General features: G+C 41.6%; 1 protein-coding gene across 7 annotated transcripts in view; it reads left to right on the top strand.

The window, feature by feature from the left end:
• LOC111145710 (nuclear transcription factor, X-box binding 1) overlaps positions 1–27,143 on the top strand; it is an 80,882-nt gene that overhangs the window by 41,078 nt on the left and 12,661 nt on the right. For 2 of the 7 annotated variants that reach the window (XR_002640493.1, XM_022500857.1), the window contains exons 10-18: positions 2,592–2,689; positions 7,021–7,051; positions 11,191–11,270; positions 12,195–12,303; positions 17,887–18,006; positions 20,890–20,969; positions 23,944–24,174; positions 25,246–25,319; positions 26,812–26,913. Coding sequence is in view for 6 of the 7 variants with exons in the window: in XM_022500857.1 (XP_022356565.1) it covers positions 2,592–2,689; positions 7,021–7,051; positions 11,191–11,270; positions 12,195–12,303; positions 17,887–18,006; positions 20,890–20,969; positions 23,944–24,174; positions 25,246–25,319; positions 26,812–26,913 (925 nt within the window). In the remaining variant the exon portion in view is untranslated. Of the gene's footprint in view, positions 1–2,591; positions 2,690–7,020; positions 7,094–11,187; positions 11,271–12,194; positions 12,304–17,886; positions 18,007–20,889; positions 20,970–23,943; positions 24,175–25,245; positions 25,320–26,811; positions 26,914–27,143 lie in introns of all 7 variants that reach the window. The other 5 variants (XM_022500854.1, XM_022500858.1, XM_022500855.1 and 2 more) reach the window with 4 other exon arrangements.

A 27,143-nucleotide genomic window follows, 5' to 3' on the forward strand; every position in this document is an offset into this window, starting at 1 on the left:
GGATTCCTCACATACAAGAGAACCCCCTATAAGATTACAGCAGACTTCTCATCAGAATCAATGGAGAATACTACATCACAATAAGAAGACACTGGAATGAACTATTCAAATGCTGGAGGAAGGGGTGCGCGGGGAACTGCCAGCTGAGAAGCTTCTGTCCAGCAGAACTGTCTTCCAGAAATGAAAATAAAAGCAGAGAATTTATTGCTAGTAGATCACTTCATAATAAATACTAAAGGAAGTTCTTCAGGATAAAAGCAAATAAACCCAGATTTAAATTCATATGAAAAATCAAAAAGTAACAGTAATTTCGTAATTTTGAAGGACAGTGTAAATGCATATTCTCTTTGCCACTGACTTAAGAAGCGGTTGTATAAGAATGTGTAATTATATCGTTAGGCTTATAAGATGTGGAAATACATTTGACAATAAGAGCACAAAGGGTGTGGATGGGACCACACTTGTACTGGAGGAAGGAAGTAGTACCAGGTGGTACCTCAGATCAGTAGGAACAAATGAAGAAAGCCAGAAATGGTAGATAAGATGATCAATACAACAAACCATGAATATATGCTTGCTTTCCTTTTCTCAGCTTTAATAGAAATTATAGAAAGTAATCTAATAATGTATTTGTGGGTTTATAACATGTAGACATATACAACAATAAAGCATAAAAGAAGCGAGAATAGAGCTACCTAGGAATAAGTCTTCTATATCTCACTGGAATTAATTTGTATAAATCTGAAGTAGATTCTGATAAGATGTGTATGGTAAGCCCTAGAACAACTATTCATAAAATAATCCCCCTAGAAGCCTCCTGCACTGTTGGTGGTAATCCAAGCTGGTGCAGCCACTCTGGAAAACAGCATGGAGGTTCCTCAAAAAGTTGAAAATAGAGCTACCCTACAACCCAGCAATCCCACTACTGGGTATTTACCCTAAAGATACAAATGTAGTGATCTGAAGGGGCGTATGCACCCAAATGTTTATAGCAACAGCGTCCACAATAGCCAAACTATGGAGAGAACCTAGATGTCCATCAACAGATTAATGGATAAAGAAGATGTATATATATATATACAATGGAATACTGTGCAGCCATCAAAAGAAATGATATCTTGCCATTTGCAATGATGTGGATGGAACTAGAGGGTATTAGGCTGAGCGAAATAAGTCAATCAGAGAAAGACGATTTTTTAAAAAGATTTATTTATTTATTTATTTATTTGACACAGAGAGAGAGATCACAAGTAGGCAGAGAGGCAGGCAGAGGGAGAGGGGGAAGCAGGCTCCCCGCCGAGCAGAGAGCCCAACTCCGGGTTCAATCCCAGGACCCTGAGACCATGACTTGAGCTGAAGGCAGAGGCTTAACCCACTGAGCCACCCAGGCACCCCCATCAATCAGAGAAAGACAATTATCATATGATCTCTCTGATATGAGGAATTTGAGAGGCAGGGCGGGGGTTTGGGGGGTAAGGAAGGAAAAAATGAAACAAGATGGGATCGGGAGGGAGACAAACCATAAGAGACTCTTAATCTCACAAAACAAACTGAGGGTTCCTGGAGGGTGGGGGAGTTAGGGAGAGGTAGTTGGGTTATGGACATTGGGAAGGGTATGTGCTATGGTGAGTGCTGTGAAATGTGTAAGCCTGATGATTCACAGACCTGTACCCCTGGGGCAAATAATACATTTTATGTTAATAAAAATAATTTTAAAAAAAACTAAAAAAAGCCCTTAAAAATAGTGAAAAATACCATTAAAGGAGAAAAAATGTTATATTAGAAAATATTAACTTAATGCCAAAGAAAGCAGTAAAGGAGGATTAGAGTAACAAAAACGACATGAGGCATACGAAAAGTAAAAGTTAAATGGCAGATATAATCCAACTGTATCAATAATAACATTAGTGTCAGTGGATTAAACTACTAAAAAGCAGAGGCTATCCAAAATTTTTTTAAAAGCACAAGATCCTACTATGTGGTATCTTTAGAAAACTGACTTTAGAGTTAAAAATAAAACTAGGCCGAAAAATAAAAGGATGGAAAGAAACACATTTAAATAGCAGCCATAAGAGACTGTGGCTGGTCCCCGAGGGGTCCTTGAAACAGGATTTGTCCTAAACCTAGTTTAGCAGAATGAATGGTGGGCCTCTTACCATCAGGTAGTCACGGAGCTGGAGTCAATGAGGTTATGGATCATGGTTTCTGATTGTTTATGATCCCCAGATTTTCAGAGTCAAGAGTACTTCAGTAAAGTCATCCATGGCTCTAATTTTAAGGATCTTCTCAAGTCTAGCCTTGAGGCTTGAGGCCTAAAGAAAGTCAGAACTGATTTTTTACTTAGGCAAAGCATTATGCATTCCAGAGGCTATTCCAGGGACTAATTCTGAGCACTGCCTTTGCCGTAAAAGGCCCAGCCTGCCAGATGAAGGAAAGATAAGGGAAGAGGCTTCGAACACATTCTTCTTCCCTCAACTCTGATTCTGGAGTTGCGGGGCATAGAATTAGAAGACTAATGCGGCTAGTGAACTTGAGAGTCTGAAAATGAGTACTTGCAGTGTTCATTCCTAGGTCTTTTCATTTTTTTAAAGATTTCATTCATACCTGCGAAAAACTCTGCCATGAAGGAGACTGTGGACCATGCTCTCGTACATCAGTTATTTCCTGCCGATGCTCTTTCAGAACAAAGGTAAATCATAAACAACGTTAGAGTTATCACCCATACCTTTTAAATTAGTGATGATGGGATGGGAGGAATCAATATAACATCATAATGTTTTATTCCTATCATATTATGTATGATTCATTCAATCCAGCCGGTGTATGCTGACAGCAACCAGGGGCCAGTTGTAGGGTAGGTATTGGGGGTAGAGGGAAGTAGCATTCCAGGCTCAGAGACCAGTAATGGGGCTAAGCAAACATACAGATAGCTCTACCAAATACAAGTGGTGATAATGATAGATGCTGGTATAGAGCAAAAGCACTACTACAAGAGATTAGCTAACTAAGAAGTTGGAGAGAACGCAGTCCACAAGATCACCCTCATTTATGATACCCACTGCAAGAGTTTAGACCACTGCTGAATTAGAATAGTCCACAAGACCACCCTAAATTCTGATACTAACTGCAAGTCCAGTGTCCACAAGACCACCCTCAGGGTTTGATAATTCACTAAAAGGACTCAGCAGAACTCATTGAAAGCTGTTATAATGGTGCTTACAGTTTATTATGGGAGAAGGTTACAGATTAATAATCACCCAAAGGAAGAAACATGCAGGGCAGAGTCCAAGAAATAGCAAGTATGAAGCTTCTAATTGTCCTCTCCCTGTGGAGTTGGAACAATGTTACTTTCTCAACATCAGTTGGTAGTAATATGCATGGAGTTTTGCCAACCAGGAAAGGTCACCCAAGCCTGGGTGTGCAGTTTTTACTTAGGCTCCATTGTGTACACATGGTTGACTGCCCATGTGGCTGATATCAATCTTCAGTGTCACCAGAGGTCTATGGTTACTGTGTGACCCAAAGTCCCACCCTGAAGTACATCATTGGTCTTCGTGGTGTAGCCAGTCCCCACCTTAAGACTTTTCAGTATAGCCAGCCTGTACCCTAAGTTATGTTACACTGTGATGACCCAAGGCCTCAGGCAAAGAGTGCCACTCCTTCTGTCAGGCATGATATTCCAAGGGTTTAGAGATTACCTCCCTGAAGCCAATGGCAAAGGTCAACCATCCTTTGAGGAAGGTTAATTCTTAACTATACAACTGTTTTGGGACGCCTGGGTGGCTCAGTTGGTTAAGCAGCTGCCTTTGGCTCCGGTCATGATCCCAGCGTCCTGGGATCGAGTCCCACATCTGGCTCCTTGCTCATCAGGGAGCCTGCTTCTCCCTCTGCCTCTGCCTGCCATTCTGTCTGCCTGTGCTTGGTCTCTCTCCTTCTCTCTCTCTGACAAATAAATAAATAAAATCTTTAAAAAAAAAAAAACAAAAAACTATACAACTGTTTTGTCAATTTCTACTTTCTGCCCAGGGCAGTTTTTATTGGCCTCTTGGTTAGAAAAGGGACATCTTGGGCGCCTGGGTGGCTCGGTGGGTTGGGCCGCTGCCTTCGGCTCGGGTCATGATCTCAGGTCCCTGGGATCGGGTCCCGCATCGGGCTCTCTGCTCAGCGGGGAGCCTGCTTCCCTCTCTCTCTCTCTCTCTGCCTGCCTCTCCGTCTACTTGTGATCTCTCTCTGTCAAGTAAATAAATAAAATCTTTAAAAAAAAAAAGAAAAGAAAAGAAAAGGGACATCTTACCATTTTTACCATTCCTTTGCTTGTAACCAAAGGTAGGAGCCTTGCTGTGCAAATCTTTGGGTAATCCAGCTTGGAGAACATACCAAGTATAAGTTTGTCATTTCTGACCCACTTTCAGTGCATAGTCACTGCTACCAAGCCCAAGGTCTGGGTAGCTGCTGACTTGCAAATGATTCTGAGGATATAGTCCATAAACTGGGAGCTAGCTTATTAGGTAAGCTTTAGAATAAAAATGTAAAAATAATGTGGTTTACATGTGGCAAAAGTTGTGTGTGTTTCTTTTTTTTTTTTTTTATAAAGATTTATTTATGACAGATAGTGAGAGAGGGAACACAAGCACAGGGGAGCTGGAGAGGGAGAAGCAGGCTCCCTGCTGAGTAGGGAGCCCATATGGGGCTCAATCCCAGGACCTGGGATCATGACCTGAGCCAAAGGCAGACGCTTAACTGACTAAGCCACCCAGGTGCCCCGTGTGTTTCTTTTCTGAAAGAAACTGCAGAGTACATGGGGCAGTAGAGATATTTTGAATGTCAGCTACAGCACCTTGAAGACTGTGAAGTACTGTAATGTAGTAATCACAATTTTAGTAATGCGCAGAGGTGCTCTTTGTGACCAAGACGTACAGGCAGGGTTGGGGTGTGTGAGCTAGTAATGTCTACTGTCATTTTGTTTCTTTCTCCCCTGCAATCCCATTTCTCTGCTTTTTTGCTTCTCATTCACTATCCTTCCTCACTCTCTCTAATAGTGGATCCCATGGCAGTGAGTGTACTCATGAAAAGCTGTGTGTAAATGGAATTTTTTTTTAAAGATTTATTTATTTGACAAGAGATCAAAAGTAGGCAGGGAAGCAGGCTCCCTGATGCGGGGCTCGATCCCAGGACCCTGGGATGATGACCTGAGCCGAAGGCAGAGGCTTTAACCCACTGAGCCACCCAGGTGCCCCATGTAAATAGAATTTTTGCAAATAAGTTTTATTCTAAAATTGCTGGAGCCGTTCACTATCAGTATGAATTCTGTTGAAACCTTTTGACAAAGTGAAAAATCTCGTTGAAACTGTTGATCATCGCCGTGTTGTTTAGCCAAATTTTTCGTGAAATGTCTTTTGTGATGGAATGGGCTTTTCTATTAGAAGTAAGTTTTCTGTTTTCCTTTTTTTTAAACTAAGATTTTATTTATTTGAGAAAGAGTGAGAGAAGGCATGAGTAGGGGAGAGACAGAGGGAGAGGGTGAAGCAGGATCCCCACTGAGCAGGGAACCCAACTCCAGGGCTCTTGCCCAGGACCTTGGGATCATGACCCGAGCCAAACAAGGGCAGACGCTTAACTGACTGAGCTACCCCCCGCCCCTGGAAGTGAGTTCTCTCGATAAATAAAACTTACTTCTTAAAGCTTCAATGGTGGTTTTCTTTTAATCACTTTGGTGGGGGTCTTTGAAAAATGTATGCTACATCTTACTACCTCTTAACAAAAAGTACTGTATTTAAGTTTTTGTTGGTAATTCATTCTGATTTTAGGAATCTATAGGAACTCTGCCTTTCCCTGCAATTATAGATACCACTCTAGCGTGTCATTTCTACTCTATAATCCAGTGTTTGCATTAACTGGAACATTCACTCAAGCAGTTTACATGAGGCTACTCAGGATTCTAGAAAACATATGGGGAACTTTTTCTTATCATCCAACCTAGCCAACGAATTTATCTAAAACATCTTTCTAGCCAGAATCTTCCATTTCTTAGACCCTTTTACCTCTGTTTTCAACTCTAGCAGCTGCATCTTTTTTCAGGGTCATTTTCACTAAGAAAGCATATTTTTATCATTTTGCTAGTTTCTGAGTACATAGCAACCTGTGAGTGACATCAAAGACAAATTGAGCTGTAGATGGTAGGCAGCCAGCCTCCCTCTCCCCGAGATGACTGGCTTGCTCCCACACAGCTGCCTTTCCACACCTGTTACTTGGGATCATGCCTCAGCAAGTTACGTGTGATCTTTGGGGTCATTCATATATAATTACTACAGTAATACTTTGAATACTGGATAACTACTGTATTCTTTGCTGCATTTCAGCAATGTCAGGGCTGCTCTCAAGTGTGTTGAGCTATTTGCTTCTAGTACTACATTATTACATATTTTCACATTTTCTGCTTTTTATGGCTTTTTCTGTCTACCCTTGCCAGGTAATTATTTTTCTTTGCTTTGTATACATTTAGCAGCCCCTCTTTCCATTCAGATTTTATAATTCCTTATCTACTTTATTTTTTTTTTTAATTTTTTTTTTAAGATTTTATTTATTTATTTGACAGAGAGAGATCACAAGCAGGCAGAGGCAGGCAGAGAGAGAGGAGGAAGCAGGCTCCCTGCTGAGCAGAGAGCCTGATGCGGGGCTCGATCCCAGGACCCCGAGATCATGACCCGAGCCGAAGGCAGCGGCTTAACCCACTGAGCCACCCAGGCGCCCCTCCTTATCTACTTTAAATTAGGAGGCCAGACCACAAAGATTGTACAATTATATTATGAAGTGTCAGTAAACCTGGGGCCCTGTTGTGAGTAAAGCTTATTAATACAGAGACTGAGCCAACCTAGTTCCAGACAGATAGTCAATAAGTGACTGCCAGGGAAGTACAGGATATTTAGGATATACATGCTACATTTAGCACTATACTATAGTTGTGTCGTTTCATTTATTCCTAAAGGAGTTACTGTCACCTTTTTTTTCCTTTTTCCATAGGAGCTTCCATGTACCAGTCTCAAAAGTGAAGGTATGACTGGGAAGGGACAAGAGGAAACATTCTGGGATAAAAGTAATTGTTTTCTATCTTGAAAGGGGTTTGGGTTATGTATTTGTCATAGCTCAGTAAAGGTACACTTAAGATTTATGCATTTCATTGTATATAACTTTTACCTCAAAAGAAAAGTAAAAATCATAAATTGAATTCTAGTTAATGAAATGCTAAAATTAGGGTAGGGTAAGTGTACTCATATCTGCAGCTGATTTTGAAATTCATCAAATATTAAGATAAATAGAATGGTAGATATGTGAAAAAGTAGTGATAGAATCTGAGTAATGGGCATGTGGATCGTTACTGTAAAGTTGTTTCAACTTCTTTATATGTTTGAAAATTTTCATAATAAAATGATTGTAGTAGAGGTGAAGGTGAATAATCCGTAATACAGTAAACTTCTTTTTTTTTTGTTTTGTTTTGTTTTAAGATTTTTTTATTTATTTATCTGACAGACAGAGATCACAAGTAGGCAGAGAGGCAGGCAGAGAGAGAGGAGGAAGCAGGCTCCCCGCGGAGCAGAGAGCCCGATGCGGGGCTCGATCCCAGGACCCTGGGATCATGACCCGAGCCGAAGGCAGAGGCTTAACCCACTGAGCCACCCAGGCGCCCCGTAATACAGTAAACTTCTTACACACTAACTCTGATGCTTGATCCCCATAAGGCTTGATATGACTGTTGCGTACCTGGAACAGATACTCAACCAGCAGCCTTCTTAGCCTTGAGGACTACCATTTTTTTTCTTCCTCTCTCCTTGATCTGACATTCCATACTATTATGATTCTGTCCTTTGCTAACCATCTCATAGTCTTTTGTTTAAGCCACCTGAAAACCTTCTTGGAAAAGTGATAGAAGTTAAATGTGTACAAAATAAAAGCTGTTATTCTGGCCAGGAAGAAGGCTGTATTGGGTTAGGATGTTTTTGTTTGCAGGTATTGAAAACCCAGGGAAAAGTAACATCAGCAGTAAAGGAGTTTACTGTTTCACATAATAGGAAGTATGGAGGCAGAACAAGTCCAGGCTTGGGTAGTTCCAGTCTCACTGATTGCAGAACACCAAGTCAGCCTCTCTGATTTTTTTGGTTTTCTCCTCATGGGTGTAAGTTAGCTACAGCAAATCCACACATCTTACCCAACAACATCTAAAGGAAAGAGATTCTTAAGCTTCCCTTTCTTCGTTTTTCCCCCCCGAGAGAGCAAGTGAGGTGGGGAAGCACAGAGGGAAAGAGAATCTTAAGCTGGCTCCCCACTGAGTACAGAGCTCAACTTGAGGCTTGATCTCACAACCCTGAGATCATGACTGGAGCCAAAATCAAGAGTCTGGTGTGGAATTGACTGAGCCACCCAGGTGCCCCAAGCTTCCCTTCCTTCTTACCAGCAAGGAAAACAGTCCTGAGAGGCTCTTAGTATACTCTGTGTCACATGTTCCTGCCTAACCCGGATATTAACAAGGGGAATGGAATTAACAGGGTAGATAGACTATTCTACAGTCAACCTTGAACTGAGGAGCACAGGGGCACCCAATTTCTGAACAAAATTAAGGCTCTGTTAGCCTTAAGGAGGTGGAGAGTGGCTGTTTGGGAGGGGACTAGAAATATCCGCCTTAAGCCCATAGTCAAAATTCTGGTTATTAAAGACATAATTTGAAAAAATAACACTAGTACACTTTTAAAGTGAAAAAATAAATACAATATAAAGTAAAAAGTGAAAATATACCCTAACCCAATTTTCCCCTCCTAGTTTCACTTCCCTGATGAAACGGTTATTAGTTTCTTGGGTATGGATCTAGATCTTTTTCTCTATTCATTTATTTTTTTTTAAGATTTTATTTATTTATTTGACAGAGATCACAAGTAGGCAGACAGGCAGGCAGAGAGAGAGGAAGGGAAGCAGGTCCCCTGCCAGAGAGCCCGATGCAGGGCTCGATCCCGGGACCCTGGGATCACCACCTGGGCCGGAGGCAGAGACCTTAACCCACTGAGCCATCCAGGCGCCCCTTCTCTATTCATTTAGATGTATATACATCCCGTTAGTTTTGTTTTTTCCTCTAAACTTACATTTATACTAAACATGCTGTTTTCACCTTGGGGTTTTTTTTTCCCCTCAGTAATATATCAAAAGACATTTTTCCATGTCAGTGTATATAGCTCTCCCTCTCAGTATTCTGTATGTGGGGATGCCGCCCTGTAGTTCACCCATAGTTCACCATTGCCCTTTGGGTGGTCATTCGGGTTGTCTGCAGTTTTTACCCACTACAGATAATGCAGTAGCCATCTTGTCTGATGTTTTAAAACTTTATGATGAAATTTCAACCATAAGTGAGAGTAGAAAGATTAGTATAATAAACCCCTAAGTACCTGTCACCCATCATCCGTTATCAGCATTTTTCCTTTTTTGTTTCACCCATCCCTCCCTTCTCTACATTTTATTTTCACTAGAATACTTTGAAAACAAATCTCGAACATTATTTCACCCATAAACACTTCAGTACCTAGCCCATTTTTAAAAATTGAGATAAAATTCACGCAACATAGAACAGAACGTTTTAAAGTATACAATTCAGTGGCATGTAGTAAATTCACAGTGTTGTGTGCAGCCATCACCTCTGTCTAGTTCCAAAACATTTTCATCACCCCAAGAGGAAACCCTGTATTCATTAAGTTTTCACTCCTCACTCACTCATCCCTCAAACCCCTGGGAACCACTAATGTGCTTTCTGTCTCTGGGTTTACCTATTCTGAGTATTTCATATAAATGGACTCATATAATATGTAACCTTTTATACCTAGCTTCTTTCACTTAGCATGTTTTCAAGATTCATCCATGTTGTAGCACATATCAGAACTTCGTTCCTCTTTATGACTGAATAATATTTCATTGTGTGAATATATCACAATTATTTATTCGTTCATCTGTTGACAGACATTGGGTGGTTTTGATCTTTTGGCTGTTACGATTAGTGCTACTGTGAACATTTGTACACAAGTTTTGGTTAAAATATCTGTTTAGGGGCACCTGGGTGGCTCAGTGGGTTAAAGCCTCTGCCTTCCTCTCAGGTCATGATCTCAGGGTCCTGGGATCGAGCCCCGCATTGGGCTCTCTGCTCAGCGGGGAACCTGCTTCCTCCTCTCTCTCTGCCTGCCTCTTTGCCTACTTGTGATCTCTGTCAAATAAATAAATAAAATCTTTTAAAAAAATAAAATAAAATATCTGTTTAAAATTTTTTTTGATATGTACCTACATGTGGAATTGCTGGATCATATGGTAATTCTGTGTGCAATTTTTTGAAGAACTGCCACAGCAGTTTTCCATAGCAGCTACATCATTTTACATTCCCCTCAACAATGTCTGAGGGTTTCAGTTTTTCCACATTCTCTCCAATGCTTATTTTTTGTTTTGTTTTGGTTTGGGTTTTTATATATATTTTTTATTATTATTATAGCTTCCCTAAATATATATGAAGTGATATGTCATTATGGTTTTCATTTGTTCCTTAGTGACATTGAACATTTTTTTATGTACTTCGCCATTTATAATCTTTGGAAAATAGTCTTTTTAAGTCCTTTGCCAGTCTTTTAATTGGGTAGTTTCTCTTTGAGTTGTAAGAGTTTTTATGTATTTTGGATCCTGGACCCGTATGGATAGATTATTTGCAAATCTTTTCACCCGTTATGTGGGCTGTCTTTTCACATTCTTAATGGTGTCCTTGGTGCACAAAATCTTTTAATTTTGATCTATCCCAATTTGTTTTTTTTTCTTTTGTTGCTTGTGCTTTTGGTGCTCTAGCCACTTTTGAAAGTATATATGTAGGAATGATTCCTTAAGATAGAATTTCCAGTGAAATTTTTGATAGATACTATGTACACCAAAACTTTATACTCCTATCCACTGAGTGTGCCTTGTTCTCTATACCTTCACCCATAATGAATATTACTCAGTCTTCCATTGTCTTTTTTTGACAGACTGACAAATGAAAAGTATCTTTTTATATGTATTTTCACCATAACTAACTTATTTACATTATTACATTTGTATTTCTTCAGCTTGTAGTCACTCAAATATTTGCTGAATGTTTATATCCTTGCCCTTTTTTTTTTTCTTTTTAATTGGCCACAGCAGATGCTACATTTATGTGTGATAAGCGGTGTAACAAGAAACGGTTGTGTGGACGGCATAAATGTAATGAGATCTGCTGTGTGGTAAGTGGACCTATCATTAGATACAGTCAGATTGCATTCATCCAAGGGCTGGGCATCTAGAAGCCTCAGCCATCTGGAATGTAGCCCAGATTTAGAAATCACTGGGAGGGGCCCCTGGGCAGCAGTAAGAGAGTTGCCCAAAGAGACAGGCCATTTTAGGTCCTAGCCAGGTCAGCCTGTGGCAACATGGGAGAAAGACAGAAAGAAGAAAGACAGAAGGCCTCAGGCTCCAGAATCCAAGATCACTGGATGAGCATACAGTCCTCCACAGGAGATTATGTGCTGTCCCAACATACAGACTGGGCTGGTCTTAGCAAGTCAGGCTTTGGGTTTCACATACAATATGGATCAGGTCAGTAGGCAAAATGAGTAAGGCAGTTTGAAAGGAGCACGTTTCAGTTATCTGAATAATTGACTTATATGGAACTAAATAAAGAAAGCACTGCCCAGCAGTAATGTGTTACCATGTTGTGCATGTGTGTTTTGTGTATAAACAGGGCAACACAGTGCCAGTACCAAAGTAGTGCATGTGTACACTCACCTATATATGTATATTGCATGTAATTGTTATTTTTAAAGTTTACATATTGACAAGATATAGAGTGATAAAATTGGACAACGTATCAAGACTTATGAATCAGTATTTGAAGGCTTAAAGACTTCCTCTTATTAAAAATTTCAAACATATACAAAAGCAGAGAGATTAGTATGAGTCTCACATATCCAACATCCTACTTTAGTAATGACCAGCTCTTAACTAATCTTATTTCATCCACATCCACACCTACTCCCTCTGATTATTTTGAAGCTAATCCCAGACATCATTTCACCATAAATTTGGAGAGCCTTTTTTATTACCTTCTTGTTGTTTGTGGAAAGTGTAAATGGAGATAATTTTACAAACAAATATGAATCTCTTTGTAGGATAAGGAGCACAAGTGTCCTTTGATTTGTGGGAGGAAACTCCGTTGTGGCCTTCATAGATGTGAAGAACCTTGTCATCGCGGGAACTGCCAGTCATGCTGGCAAGCCAGTGAGTGTCTTCACTGTATGCTTTATTATAAGAGTTTTCTAGAAGTTCAGGCACAGTGTATACATATATTTTTTTTTTTTTAAGATTTTATTTATTTATTTATTTGACAGACAGAGATCACAAGTAGGCAGAGGGGCAGACAGAGAGGAGGAGGCAGGCTCCCAGCTGAGCAGAGAGCAGGGCTCAATCCCAGGACCCTGGGATCATGACCTGAGCCAAAGGCAGAAGCTTTAACCCACTGAGCCACCCAGGCGCCCCCAAGCATAGTATATTTTGTGGGAGTGATTTACGTAACTTGGTATGGGATACTGAACTAAGCCTAAGTATCTCAGATATGTTGAGATGTTAAAAAAAAGTTATTCTAGTGCTGTATTGTCTTCCCTGAATGTACAAAACTTGGGATACAGCAACAATGCTAAGAAGAGATCTGGTTCATTACTGGGTTACTCTTTTTTTTTTTTTTTTAAACATTTATTTATTTGACAGAGATCACAAGTAGGCAGAGAGGCAGGCAGAGAGAGAGGAGGAAGCAGGCTCTTCACGGAGCAGAGAGCCTGATGCGGGGCTCGATCCTAGAACCCTGGGACCATGACCCGAGCCGAAGGCAGAGGCTCTAACCCACTGAGCCATCCAGGCGCCCCATTACTGGGTTACTCTTAAAGATCATTGACAGATTCTGTCCTCAATAGTCTTCTTTCTCTATATTGTTAGCAGCTGCTTGGAAGCTTGGTTTTAGGACTCATTTGCATTCTTAAAAATTATCAAGGACCCTCACAGGGCACCTGGGTGGCTCAGTCGTTGAGCATCTGCCTTTGGCTCAGGAACAAGTGTGCCCATTGCCGCCCACACACCCCCTGATCCCTGGTCAGGTTTCTTGCTCAGCAGGGAGGCTGCTTCTACCTCTCCCACTCCCCCTGCTTGTGTCTCCTCTCTCTGTCTCTCTCTCTCTGTGTCAAATAAATAAATAAAATCTTTTAAAAAAAATATCAAGGACCCTCAAAGAGCTCTTTTTATGTGATTTATATCTGTTTACCATATTAGAAATTAAAACTGAGAAATTTTTTTGAGGGTTTTATTTATCCTGCTTCTCCCTCTGTCCCTTCCTCCACTCATTCTTTCTCCCAAATAAATAAAATCTTTTCAAAAATAGTAATACAGGGGCACCTGGGTGGCTCAGTGGGTTAAAGCCTCTACCTTCAGCTTGGGTCATGATCCCAGGGTCCTGGGATCGAGCCTCGCCCCGGGCTCTTCAGCAGGGAGCCTGCTTCCCTTCCTCTCTCTGTGCCTGCCTCTCTGCCTACTTGTGATCTCTGTCAAAATAAATAAATAAAATCTTCTTTAAAAAAAAGAAAAGAAAGATGGTGGGTCAGGAGGCAGCCCTAAACAAATATTTAAGGGAAAAAAAAGGTAATATGGGGGGGCGCCTGGGTGCCTCAGTGGGTTAAGCCTCTGCCTTCGCCTCAGGTCATGATCTCAGGGTCCTGGAATCGAGTCCTGCATCAGGCTCCTTGCTCAGTGGGGAGCCTGCTTTCCCTTCTCTGTCTCTCTCTGCCTGTCTCTCTACCTACTTGTGATCTCTGTCTGTCAAAAAATAAATAAAATCTTTAAAAAAAAAAAAAGTAATATAGGGACGCCTGGGTGGCTCATTCATTTAAGTGTCTGCCTTCAACTCAGGTCATAATCTCAGGGTCCTGGGATCGAGTCCTGCATCGGGCTCCTTGCTCAGTGGGGAGCCTGCTTTTCCTGCTGCCTGCAGCTCTTCCTGCTTGTTCTCTCTCTCTCTCTCTCTCTCTCTGTGACAAATAAATAAATAAAAATTATTAAAAGAATAAAGGTAATATACTCATTGCATATTAACATAAATGACTTTTTTTTTTTTTTTTTAAGATTTTATCTATTTGAGAGAGAGCTTGAGTCATCGGGAAGGGGCCAAGGGGGAAGCAAACTCCCCACTGAGGAGGGAGCCCAGTGTGGGTGGGGCTCAGTCCCAGGACCCTAGGATCATGACCTAAGCTGAAGGCAGATGGTTAATCAACTGAGACACAAAGACACCCTTACACATATATATATATTTTTTTAAAGATTTTATTTATTTATTTGACAGAGAGAGAGATCACAAGTAGGCAGAGAGGCAGGCAGAGAGAGAGGAGGAAGCAGGCTCCCCGCCAAGCAGAGAGCCCGATGCGGGCCTCAATCCCAGGACCCTGGGATCATGACCTGAGCCGAAGGCAGAGGCTTTAACCCACTGAGCCACCCAGGCGCCCCCTTACACATATTTTTAAAACTATTTTTTTTAACTAGAAGAACAGATGCTTGATTTAATAAAAGATGGTTGGAGTCTCATATCTGTTTATATATTAATCTGTTGCAGTATAGAGTTGAAGGAAATGAAATAATCTGGCCTCACATAGATATATAGTGGAAAAAGAAGGTGTAATAATGGTGAATATTCTTTTTTTTGAAATTACACCAAACCTGAGCCTCACTTCAGAAAGGACTTGAGTCAGGGTTTTAGTTTTTATTCTCTGTCACATTAAAATTCATTGGTTTTTCTTGTATTTTGAATGGATCTTTTACCCATGCACGATTTGATAGCATCATATACTGATCATTTGGAAATGAATTATTCACTGTGTTATGCAAATTTTTGAATTAGTGAAAAATTTTATGTTACAATATTAAACATTTACATTCATTAATATAACTTACCAGAAAGGTCTTAGGAAAAGTATTAGGAAGTTGTCAAGCTCATAGTGGTAAATACATACTTTCCAAAATTCTGTTTTCACTTGAAAGCTTGAAAGCTTTTATTACTAGCAACAAAGTTGGCTTTCCTGAAATGATAGGCTCACTTTGGTAATTTTTGATAAAAGTATGCCAAATGCCTAAGTCTAAATAACTATAGCTTATAAGTCATTCTTTTGAGTAAAAATGGCATTCTAGCTCACAACTCCAACAAGTGCATTTCTTTAAAACAACCAGGTTATATTTTAGTATGCAACAAAAGTGCTTTATGCAGATTTCCCACTCTGTTTCACAGATAATGGAAAAGACATATTTAAGGGCTAGGTTGTTTTTTTCCTTTACTGCTTCATCAAGGACTTTCTTTTTTTCTTTTCTTTTTTTTTTTTTTAAAGATTTTATGTATTTATTTGACACACAGAGAGACCACAAGTAGGCAGAGAGGCAGGCAGAGAGATGGGAGGAAGCATGCTCCCTGCTGAGCAGAGAACCCGATACGGGGCTCGATCCCAGAACCCTGGGATCATGACCTGAGCAGAACACAGAGGCTTTAACCCACTGAGCCACCCAGGCGCCCCGCATTTTTTATTTATTCTAAGTGCTTGGCAGTGAAAAATACCATGATTACAGTTTGGCACTACTGCCTTGATCTGTGCTAAAGCCATGGCAGTTTTACTAACCATTGCTTTTGCACCATCAATGCAAATGTCAGCATAGTGGAAAAAAAAAAAAATCTTAGTCTTATTAGGCACCCCTTGGGGCACCTGGGTGGCTTAGTCATTAAGCAACCGCCTTCATCTCAAGTCATGATCCCAGGTTCCTGGGATCAAGCCCAGCATCGGGCTCCTGGCTCCACAGGACGCCTGCTTCTCCCTCTCCCACTACTCCTGCTTGTTTTCCTGCTCTCACTGTCTCTCTGTCAAATAAATAAAATCTTTAAAAAAAGAATAATTTTGGCCTTACGGATTCCCTGAAAGGAGCTCAGGGACCCTTGGGAATCAACAGCACATTTAGAGAACTGCTACATTAAAAGATTGGCTTAGATCAAGATTTCCCAAAATGTCTTTGCTAGAATGCTAGGCCTACTTCATTTTCAAGAAGAGTTGTGTCAGTGTTTTAATAAAAATCACACATGTGGGGGCACCTGGGTGGCTTAGTCGGTTAGGCATCTACCTTCAGCTCAGGTCATGATCTCAGGGTCCTGGGATTGAGCCCCACATCAGACTCCCTGCTCAGTGGAGAATCTGCCTCTCCCTCTCCCTCTGCTGCTCTCCCTGATTGTTCTCTCTCTCTCTGTGTCAAATAATCTTTTAAAAATAAATAAATAAATCACACACATGGATTCCATGAAAACAACTTATGTAGCCCCATTCCCTTTACATAGCTACTTCTCATAATAAGCTTGTTGAGTGGATAAGCCAAAGTTTGGTATCCCCACCTCACCAATAAAAAGTTGAGAATGGTTAAATTACCAGCCCACACTGGGGCACCTGGGTGGCTGAGTCCTTAAGCATCGGCCTTCGGCTCAGGGTATGATCCCAGGTTCCGAGCCCCGAATCTTGTCCCCTGCTCAGTGGGAAACCTGCTTCTCTCTCTCTTACTCCCCCTACTTGTGTTCCCTCTCTAGTTGTCTCTCTCTGTCAAATAAATGAAATCTTAAAAAAATTATCAGCTCACAATTACTTAGCGGGTAAGTAGTAGGTCTAGGACTTGAAGCCAGAGTCTCTTGATTATATTTATAGGGCTCTTTCTGCCACATTGTGTAGCCTCTGAAGGGTTTCATGGAAAGAGTACTGACCGGAGAAGAACAGTGGGTTAGGAGTTAGGAGAGCTCTTGAGGTGGGCTGCTTGTTGGAACTGTCCAGTGTGAGTCATCATTTTGATTTACCTTGGGAACTGTGCATCATGAACCTGAACGCAGCTCTGTGCTTCATTTCAACTTCATACTTCTTCTTCTTTTTTTTTTTTTAAAGATTTATTTATTTATTTATTTGACAGAGAGAGAGAGAGAAATCACAAGTAGGCAGAGAGGCAGACAGAGATGGGGAAGCAGGCTCCCTGCTGAGCAGAGAGCCCGATGTGGGCCTCGATCCCAGGACCCTGAGACCATGACCTGAGCCAAAGGCAGAGGCTCAACCCACTAAGCCACCCAGGCGCCCTCAACTTCATATTTCTAACATGATACATGTTGATTATACCTATAAGAATTTTGTGGCGGGGTGGCGCCAGGATGGTTTATTCAGTTAAGTGTCTGCCTTCAGCTCAGGTCATGATCTTGCGGTCCTGGGATCAAACCCCACATCAGGCTCCCTGCTCAGCAGGGAACCTGCTTCTTCCTCTGCTCCTCTCCACTCTCATTCTCTCTCTAATAAATAAATAAAATCTTTAAATTAAAAAAAAATTTTTTTAATGGCTTCAGTGTCTCTCTGAGGTTTCTATTCAAATGCATATTTTTGTATGTTTGCTAATTATCTGTGGCTTTCATAATCTCTATCCATTTTTCTAACCAAAGGAGTTTGAAGAAAAAAAAAAACACTATACTTTAGTAGAAGTCTCCTATTCTTTTAAAAGAGATGGTTTATAGATCTATTGTCTATAAAATACATGCGAAAGTGTCCTGGGTTACTCATGGACTTAAAGTTTGTTGCAAGTAACATACCTTTCTGCTCCTTTGGCACCAGCTCAACTTTAATAAAATAAAAACCTTTTGTGAAAAAAGCAGTCCCCTAAAAAAAAAAAAAAAAGCCAAAAATAAAAGTGTGTGTGGCTTGTCTGTGTGAATATGTGTGGGCACATCCCAAACTCAGAAAGGTTGTTTTGTTTCACCCACCTCTCCATCAGGTTTTGATGAACTAACCTGCCACTGTGGTGCATCAGTGATCTACCCGCCAGTTCCCTGTGGTACCAGACCCCCTGAGTGTACCCAGACCTGCGCCAGAGTCCATGAATGTGACCATCCAGGTGGGTCCCAGCTCCTTCCTCTGCACCTCACAGCCTGCCCGCACTGTGTCATTTCTAAGGTAGCATGACAGTCTTCACTGCTCTGAGGTCATGTTGTGATTGCCACCCCTTGTTCCCTGTTCTCAGGGGCTACTGCTGTAAAGGTGAGTGTGTGATCTGGGCCACAGCTAGGAATCACAGTGCCCTCCCTATCTGTCCTCTGTGGATGTCACACACACCTGAAAAGCTGGGAGAATCTCCATCTGGTCTTACCTTTCGGGGACTTTTCTTCTTTTCTCATTGCCTCCAATTTGGATGTATATTTCAAGGTTGAGCATCTTTTTGCAAAATTGAAAGCTACTTGTTTTTTGTTGTTACCGTTGTTATAAAAGTAATATGTGTGTTTATTGTATAAAAAGAAAGAGAGTGAGATAAAGTCAATAAAGTTAAAAGATTGGAATTAAACAATCTATTATCCCGCCTTGCAGGAATTACACCCTACTATATACTAGTATTTTTCGGTGCTTTTTTCCCATGGGCAAAAATATACATTTGCATTTTTTTTCCTTTGCATAAAATAAAAGTGAGATCCCACTGAATTTATTTTAACTAGATTTTCTCCTCTTACTGTATTTTGAATCTCTTTTCTTACCAGTGAATATTTAGGTTTTTTTCAAGATTCATTTATTTGAGAGGGCGTGCCTGAGTAGGTGGGGCAGAGGGAGAGGGAGAATTTTTTTTTTTTTTTTTTTTTAAGATTTTATTCATCCAGCTGACAGACAGACATCACAAGTAAGCAGAGAAAGAGGAGGAAGCAGGCTCCCCACCAAGCAGAGAGCCTGATGCGGGGCTCGATCCTAGGACCCTGGGACCATGACCTGAGCCGAAGCCACTGAGCCACCTAGGCACCCCGGAGAGGGAGAATCTTAAGCAGACTCTCTGCTTATGCGAGCCCGATGCGATGCAGGGATCAATCTCAACCCAGAACCAAGAGTTGACTCTCAACCAACTGTGCCATCCAGGTGCCCCTCTACAGTATAGATTTTTAATAGTTAAGCGAGTACGTTGTTACATGGATGGGCCATAACTTAGTCTCATGTTGCTGGACAATTAAGTTGTTTCCAAATCTTCTCTCATAAACTGCTGGAGATACCAGACCTGTAGCTACTTAACATCATCCATTTTCTGTCCATTCTAGTTACTGGCTTTCCTCTGGGACCATATTGGGCTCATCATTTCATTTTACCAAGTCCCAGAGGCAAACCTGAAATAACTCCAGTCACCAGATTCCATATGAATCAGACTGACAAATAGGCAACCAGTTCTCGTTTTTTTAAGTTACTAGAGTAAAATAGAATTTTAAGTGAATTCCTCATGAAGTAAAAAGTCCCTCCTTTCCTGGGGACCTTAGGATGGCCCTCCCAGATTAGTCTACAAGCCCATACTTCAGTGTTCATACCAGCATGAATTAAGTGCCCAAGCCAGTACTTACCCACTTCCTCCTTTACACTCACTTGCAGATGATACAGATGAAGTCCATATTCTGGTGGTTAATGTCCATAGTGAGAACTTAACCATTTATGAGGTGTGTTGTTTTAGCCTGCATTTGTTAACATTCATTTAACTGGTCTTTGAGTGTTGTATATCCAACATGATATCAGACACAGAGAGGTTCAGAGGAAGAAAAAAGTAGCCGATGATGTAGAAATTCTTACATTCTTCCCAAGGGGAAGAGGGTGGTAGTTACATGCCCATGACACAACCAACCATTACATGAAAATGGGCCAGATAATATGGTAGCAAACCATCTGTAAAAGATCTTAGACATCAGGGAGTATAAGAGAGCTCAAGGTCAGTTATGGTCAGCCAAGGAAGACTTTGTTGTAGGAGATGAGTTCAGATGAACTCTTTTTTTTTTTTTAAGATTTTATTTATTTATTTGACAGAGAGATAGAACACAAGTAAGCAGAGAGGCAGGCAGAGGGAGAGAGAGAAGCAGGCTCTCTGCTGAGCAGGGAGCCCAACGTGGGGCTCGATCACAGGACCTAGGATCATGACCATGAGCCACCCAGGCGCCCCCAGATGAACTGTCTCTTACAGGCAGCAAGGAAATTGAGAGAAATCGGGAGCATGTCAGATGGAATGAGTAGTAAAGATAGCTAAGCAAGAGTGAGCAATTACCATGTAAGGTAGGACCAAAAGAATGATTGAGAAGAATGGACAGACCAGAGGCTGTGCCGAAGGAGATGAGTGGAGAAACTGCCTCCCTCTCTGCTTCTCTGTTCATGTGTCTGTCCTGCCTCAGTGGAGGTTTCTTTTTCTCACTCATGCTCATCCTTCAACACTTTAAAGCACCTACTTTTTACTTTCCTGTTTTCCATTTTGAAAAGTACTCCCAGGGGCACCTGGGTGGCTCAGTCGGTTAAGCATCTGCCTATGGCTCAGGTCATGATCCCAGGATCCTGGGATTGAGCCTCACATCAGGCTTTTTTTCCTCTGCCCCTCCCCCTTCACTCTAATGCTGTCTGTCTCTCTCAAATACATACATACATAAATCTTTAATAAAATAAAACAAAAAGTACTCCCAGCTTCTAAACTTTACAGTTCCATGTTATATATCATTATAACATATATAATTGTTTACGTGGCTTTATTATTTTTTTAAAGATTTATTTATTTGAGAGAAAGAGAAAGAGTGCGTGCACAACTGGGGTTGGCGGGGAGGGACAGACTCTCCACTGAGCAGGAAGCCTGATGTGGGCCTCAATCCCAGGACCCTGAGATCATGACCTGAGCCAAAGTCAGATGCTTAACCAATTGAGCCACTGAGGTGCCCCAGTTTATGTGGCTTTATTTGAACATTATTCCTAAATATAATTCCTAATTTCCTTTCTCTTTTAACAGTGTATCATTCTTGTCATAGTGAAGAGAAGTGTCCCCCTTGTACTTTCCTAACTCAGAAATGGTGCATGGGAAAACACGAGGTAAGTTTTCTCAAGTGTTTATTGTTCCAGTTAGAGATTTATGATTGAATTACTTTTGGAATTGTTAGTCTTATTGTTTCTCAAAGTAAAAAACACTCCAAGAAGTAGAGTTTTGCTTTTGCCACTTTTTTCTTTATTTTTTAAAATTAAGATATAATTTGCACAAAATAAAATTTATCTACCACCACACTGTGGCTAAATGCTGGTTGAAGAAATAGAAGAATCCAGGACCCCTAGGTGGCTCAGTTGAGTGTCCAGTTCTTGGTTTCAATTCAGGTCATGATCTCTTAGGGTCATGAGATCGAGCCTTGCGTCAGGCTCCGCGCTCAGCATAGAGTCTGCTTCTCTCTCTCTCTCCCCCACCCGCCAACTGCCCCTACCCTCGCTTGCATGGTCTTGCTCTCTCTGTCTCTTTCCCTAAAATAAACAAATCTTAAACTGAAGATTTACTCTTTTAAGTGTTCAGGTCCTTGAATTTTGACAAAAACTTTAGTACAGTCATGGAATTGCCACCACAGTCAAGATGTAGAATAGTTCATTCACCCCCAAATATTCCTTCATGTCTCTGTAGTTATTTTGCTCTCTGTCTCCAGGACCTGGCAACCAGTGTTCTGTCTGTTCCAGTAGTTTTGCCTTTTCTGGAATGTCACATAAATGAAATCATACAGTGGGTAGTATTTTAGGCCTCTTTGCTATCATTTTGACTCTGGTTACAATCAAATGAAAGTCAGTGGCCTTGAGAACGTGGGCTGTGTTCAGAGACAACTTTTAGGTTAACTAGCATGGAAGAGGTTGCTAGCCTGGGTAAAGGTGTTAGCAGTGAGAGCACCCAGAGAGTGGAGGTGGTCTCTCCACCACCTGCTGCTATTCCTTCCTCTATGCCCTGTGCAGCTTCCTGTCCTGGCCACTGGATCAGAATACCTTCCTCCAGGTTCATCTATGCCTCTGCAATGCCACTACTATGAAGGACTTTCATCCTCATTCTCAACTTGTAAGCTTATTTGGCACCATTGACTATAGACCCTTGGAAGCACTTTTAAAAATTCTTTATTTTAAAAAACACATATTCACTGTAGACAATTAAGAATATACAATTCTGCAGTCCAGAAAGAAATACTCTTAACATTCTTATGCCTAGATTATCAGGCATATGTGACACACACTTTCTCATACTCTATTAAGTTCATACGGTTTTTATGGGGTATCTAGGTGGCTCATTCGCTCAAGTGTCCCAACTCTTGATCTCAGCTCAAGTTTTGATCTCAGGGTTGTGAGTTCCAAGACCCATGCCCACCAGGGAGCCTACGTTTAAAAAAAAAAAAAAGATTATACTATTTGTAACCTTTTTTTTTTTTTTAAGATTTTATTTATTTATTTGACACAGAGAGAGGGAGAGATCACAAGTAGGCAGAGAGATAGGCAGAGAGAGAGAGGAGGAAGCAGGCTCCCTGCTGAGCAGAGAGCCCCAATGCAGGGCTCAATTCCAGGACCCTGGAATCATGACCTGAGCCAAAGGCAGATGTTTAACCCACTGAGTCACCCAGGCGCCCCTATTTGTAACCTTTTTACTTCATAACATGTTAGTCAACACTTTTGGAAACTCTTAATATCTAAGACAACATGCTTTCAGTATCTTTATCTTGATGGACATATTTTTTCCCATTATTTCCTGTGAGTGGTTCTCAAGTCATAGTCCTTATAAATCTTATAGTCCTTATAAGTCTCTATAAATCTCACTTCCTTTGAGAGTACCCATTCTAACACATCCATGTATTATCTTTGTGTTGATGGCTCATTTGGACTTCGTATGACAAATATTTACTGCATACCTATTAAGTGCTAGGTATAACAGGCCTGGTTCAAGTGATTCAGAAGAAAACAAGATAGGTGTGACTCCTGCCCTTGTAGAGCCTTCTCTGTGGGTCAGGAGGCAGGTGTTTAAACAGTCAATTATAAGTGCAATGGCAGGGGAAGTACAAAGTACTGAGCAGGATGGAAGGATCCCACACCCAGGGACGGTGTTTGTAGAGGAAGTGACCTCCTAAAGGATAATGAGAAGGTAGGCAAGTAATGATGGGAGGGGACAACAGAGGATATAGCGTGTGTAAAAATTATCTCTAGACCCTGGCAATAGTGTAAGTAGGTTTTTATTAATTGGGAACTACAGTCTACCAAAATACTTCTAAAATGGTTCTAAAGCAATTAGAAGCATGTATGTCCTAGACTTTGGACGCCTCTTCAAGAGTAAAAGGTATGTGTCCCTAGAGTCAAAGTATATTCCTCATTTTGAGGGTTCTCAAAAGAATTTGAGTGAATGTATAAGAGTAAGCTTTGGTCCCACAGAAATAAAATTCCAGCATCTTTTTCCTGGAGGAAGGAATCCTGGAAGATTTAAAAAATGAGTTTGGGGTTTCTTGGCATGTTGCCCCTTAATTTTTTAAGTGACAAAGCTGCTTAAAGCTATGGAGACCATGAGTCAAGAGAAGTGAGGAGAGTTGATGATGTATTTATATAAAATGGTCCTGCCAGCAGTCTTGAAACCTTGGGTCAAGGGTGTCCCCAGCCCTCAGGGTTCATGTGTCAGCTCAGTGCCCTAGCTGTTTGCGCAGAGTTGTGGGGGAGGGGGTTGGGGGAGTGGGAGTGGGCGGGGATCATCTGATCCTCTCAGTTGGTCATAGCATTTTCAGATACTCCCTAGTTACCTGGTGTCATGTACTTGTTACCCACCCTGGGAAGTGTATGTTTTAAGTCACACTTGGTTTCTAGCACAAATTCTTTTGGATCATAACAAGTATTATTAAATAAGGTTCAGATTTGTTTATTTTCAAGCTAACCTTTCAAATTTTGAATATCAGCCTAATTTTTTTCAGATAAAAGTAACTTTCTGAAAATTCAGAAATGTTTAAATACGAAGTTAAAACTCCTCTCAAATCCCACACGGAGATAAGAATCTGGCTACTTCTGTTTCTCCTAGTTACGAAGCAACATCCCCTGTCACCTGGCTGATATCTCTTGCGGATTACCCTGCAGTGCCACACTACCATGTGGGATGCACAAGTGTCAGAGACTCTGTCACAAAGGCGAGTGTCTTGTGGACGAGGCCTGCAAGCAGCCCTGCACCACCCCCAGAGCTGACTGTGGCCACCCGTGTATGGCACCCTGCCACCCCAGCTCACCCTGCCCCATGACTGCTTGTAAAGCCAAGGTACGTATTTCTGGCTCCAGGTAGGGCGTTGACTGTGCTTCTAGGGCTGCTAGTGAGTCCAGAACTGCTTGCAGAGGCACCTGGGCCCACGTTCTAGTCAGAAGTCACTGATTGCAAGGTACCACAAGTTAAGTTAGCAAGAGGAAGGTGGAGTAAATTACACAGATTTCTGTGCCCAGCTTGAAACGGCCTTTTAGTTCAGGAGGTACCCACTGCCACTTGACCTGGTCTCTCTCCCTTAGAGCAGATTCTGAAGAGAGACTCCGATTGCCTGCTCTGTTTATTCAACAAATATGTAAGTGTTTTGTGCAAGATGTTTTGCTAGGTGCTGGAGCTATACCAGTAAACAGGAAACACATGCTCGCTTCCGTGAGTTGGGACAGATACTGCCTACTTACTCAGATAATGAATTATGACTGTGGTGAACAAGAAATTTCACCTTTGTAGAGGGTGCTGTAAGAACATGGGAGTGGGCAATTTACTCTGTTCTGAGGGATCTAAGCAAGGCCTCCCTGAGGAGATGAAAGCAGACGGATGAGGTGGACTTGATTAGGCTTTGGGTGGTCCTGGCCAGGTTCAGTGGTAAAAACCTCATTCTAGGCCTGCCCCTTCAGGTAGGGTTAAGTAAGGCCAGTAGTAATTCCCAGAAAGAGTCACCATACAGTGAACCGCTCCCTCCTAGCGTGTCAACTACCACATCAGTTTGCATGCATGGTTAGCTTCCTCCATCCTGAAGGGTAGACACTCATTGTATCCTCTGCCATGGTTTGATTTGAGAGAGGCTTTAAAAGTGAGACCTGCTGGGTGCTTGGGTGGCTCAGTTGGTTAAGCAACTGCCTTCAGCTCAGGTCATGATCCCAGAGTCCTGGGATCAAGTCCCACATCAGGCTCCCAGCTCCATGGAGAGCCTGCTTCTCCCTCTGACCTTCTCCCCTCTCACGCTCTCTCTCACTGTCTCTCTCTCTCTCTCTCAAATAAATAAATAAAATCTTCTAAAAAAATAAAAGTGAAACCTACCTATTCCTATGGTTTCCATGTGCTAAAAGTTCCTCCATGTTAATCTTATTGCAGATAGAGCTGCAGTGTGAATGTGGACGAAGAAAAGAGATGATGATTTGCTCCGAAGCTTCCAGTACTTATCAAAGGTTAGTGCTACTTAAATGTTAACTAACAGTGGTGGATCTCAGTTTACAGAAGGTACACATGTGTATACATGTGTTTATTGTGGAGTCCTTGGAACTTTTGTCAAGTTTGGAAAGTTTTTTCTTTTTTTTAGAAAGAGCTTGTGCAGGGGCGCCTGGTTAGCTCAGTCGGTTAAGCATCTGACTCTTGGTTTCAGCTCAGATCATGATTTCGTGGTCATGGGATAGAGCCCTGAGTCAGTCAGGCTCTGCACTCAGCGTGGAGTCTGCTTCAGATTCTCTCTCCTTCTCCCTCCCACTTATGTGCTCCTTAGCTCTCTCTCTCAAATAAATAAATAAATATTTTTTAATAGAAAAGAAAGTTTGTGCACAAGCTGGGGGTGGTGGGAGAGGTGGAGGGAGATAATCTTTTTTTTTTTTTTAAAGATTTTATTTATTTATTTGACAGAGAGAGAGTGAGAGATCACAAGCAGGCAGGCAGAGAGGGGGAAGCAGGCTTCCTTCCGAGCAGAGAGCCTGATGCGGGGCTTAATCCCAGGACCCTGAGATCATGACCTGAGCTGAAGGCAGAGGCTTAACCCTCTGAGCCACCCAGGCACCCCAGGGAGAGAAAATCTTAAGCAGACTCACCACTGAGTGCAGAGCCTAACACAGGGCTCAATCCCATGACCCTGAGATCACAGCCTGAGCCGAAATCAAGAATCAGATGCTTAACTGACTGAGCCACTCGGGTGCCCCCTGAAAAGTTTTTTAAAATAAATTTTTCTAAAAATAATTAATTAATGAAATAAAATTTCCTGAATCTAGTTTTTCTGGTTCAAAGAAAAAAGTACTGCTTTGTATCCCTTTCCTTCCCTAACTTTCATTTGTAAAATATCCTTTTTCTTTTTCCTCCTCTTTCTTTGTCTCTTTCCCTTCTGGTCTTATTACGCCATGGGTTCATAAGGGAAGATGTCCTGAAGTTTCATGAATTGCTTTAACATCCTGCCACTTGTGGTGGCACAGCCAGGAAAAGTCTGTGCTCCTCCTCTGTAGTGGGGGTTTCTGACTATTCTCTGAATTGTCTTTGCAGCTTCCTTAAATCCTGGGACTGGGTGGCCAGAAAGGGATCTCAGTAAGGATATGAAGGTGTTAGGGATGGGTGGTTGTGTGTGTCTCTGATTACATGCAGAGATGTGTCATGGAGATGGGATTTTTGGAGTAAGAAGAAGACATCAGAGTGGCTCTGACATTAGTGGGTTTGAATACTGACTGAATGCCAGGCATTGGCCTAGCTATGCAAGGGGGATTGAATAGACTGTCTCATTGCTTCTAATGGAGCTACTTAGAATTTAAGGAGATAGGACAGAAGCGTGTGGGTAGTTCATAGTACGTAGGTTTCTGAGGCCCACAAATTGTCCAGCATAGATTCGATTTGAAGTCTTCTATATACCTAGTATTAGGACATTCCTGTGAAACCGCAATGCCTTTTCTTCCTTTCTTTTTTATACTTCAGAATAGCTGCTATTTCCATGGCCTCTAAAATAACAGACATGCAGCTTGGCGATTCAGTGGAAATCAGCAAGTTAATTACTAAGAAGGAAATTCACCAAGCCAGGTAATTTTTAAAATGTATGTGTTGTGTTAGAATTAATTTCCAGGGGCGCCTGGGTGGCTCAGTGGGTTAAGCATCTGCCTTCGGCTTGGGTCATGGATCTCAGGGTCCTGGGATCAAGCCCCGCATTGGGCTCTCTGCTCAGCGGGGAGCCTGCTTCCCCCTCCTCTCTGCCTGCTTCTCTGCCTACTTGTGATCTCTGTCAAATAAATAAATAAAATCTTTAAAAAAAA

Source organism: Enhydra lutris, unplaced genomic scaffold (assembly GCF_002288905.1).
Source record: "Enhydra lutris kenyoni isolate GAN:26980312 unplaced genomic scaffold, ASM228890v2 scaffoldscaffold13, whole genome shotgun sequence".
NCBI classification, from domain to species: domain Eukaryota; kingdom Metazoa; phylum Chordata; class Mammalia; order Carnivora; family Mustelidae; genus Enhydra; species Enhydra lutris.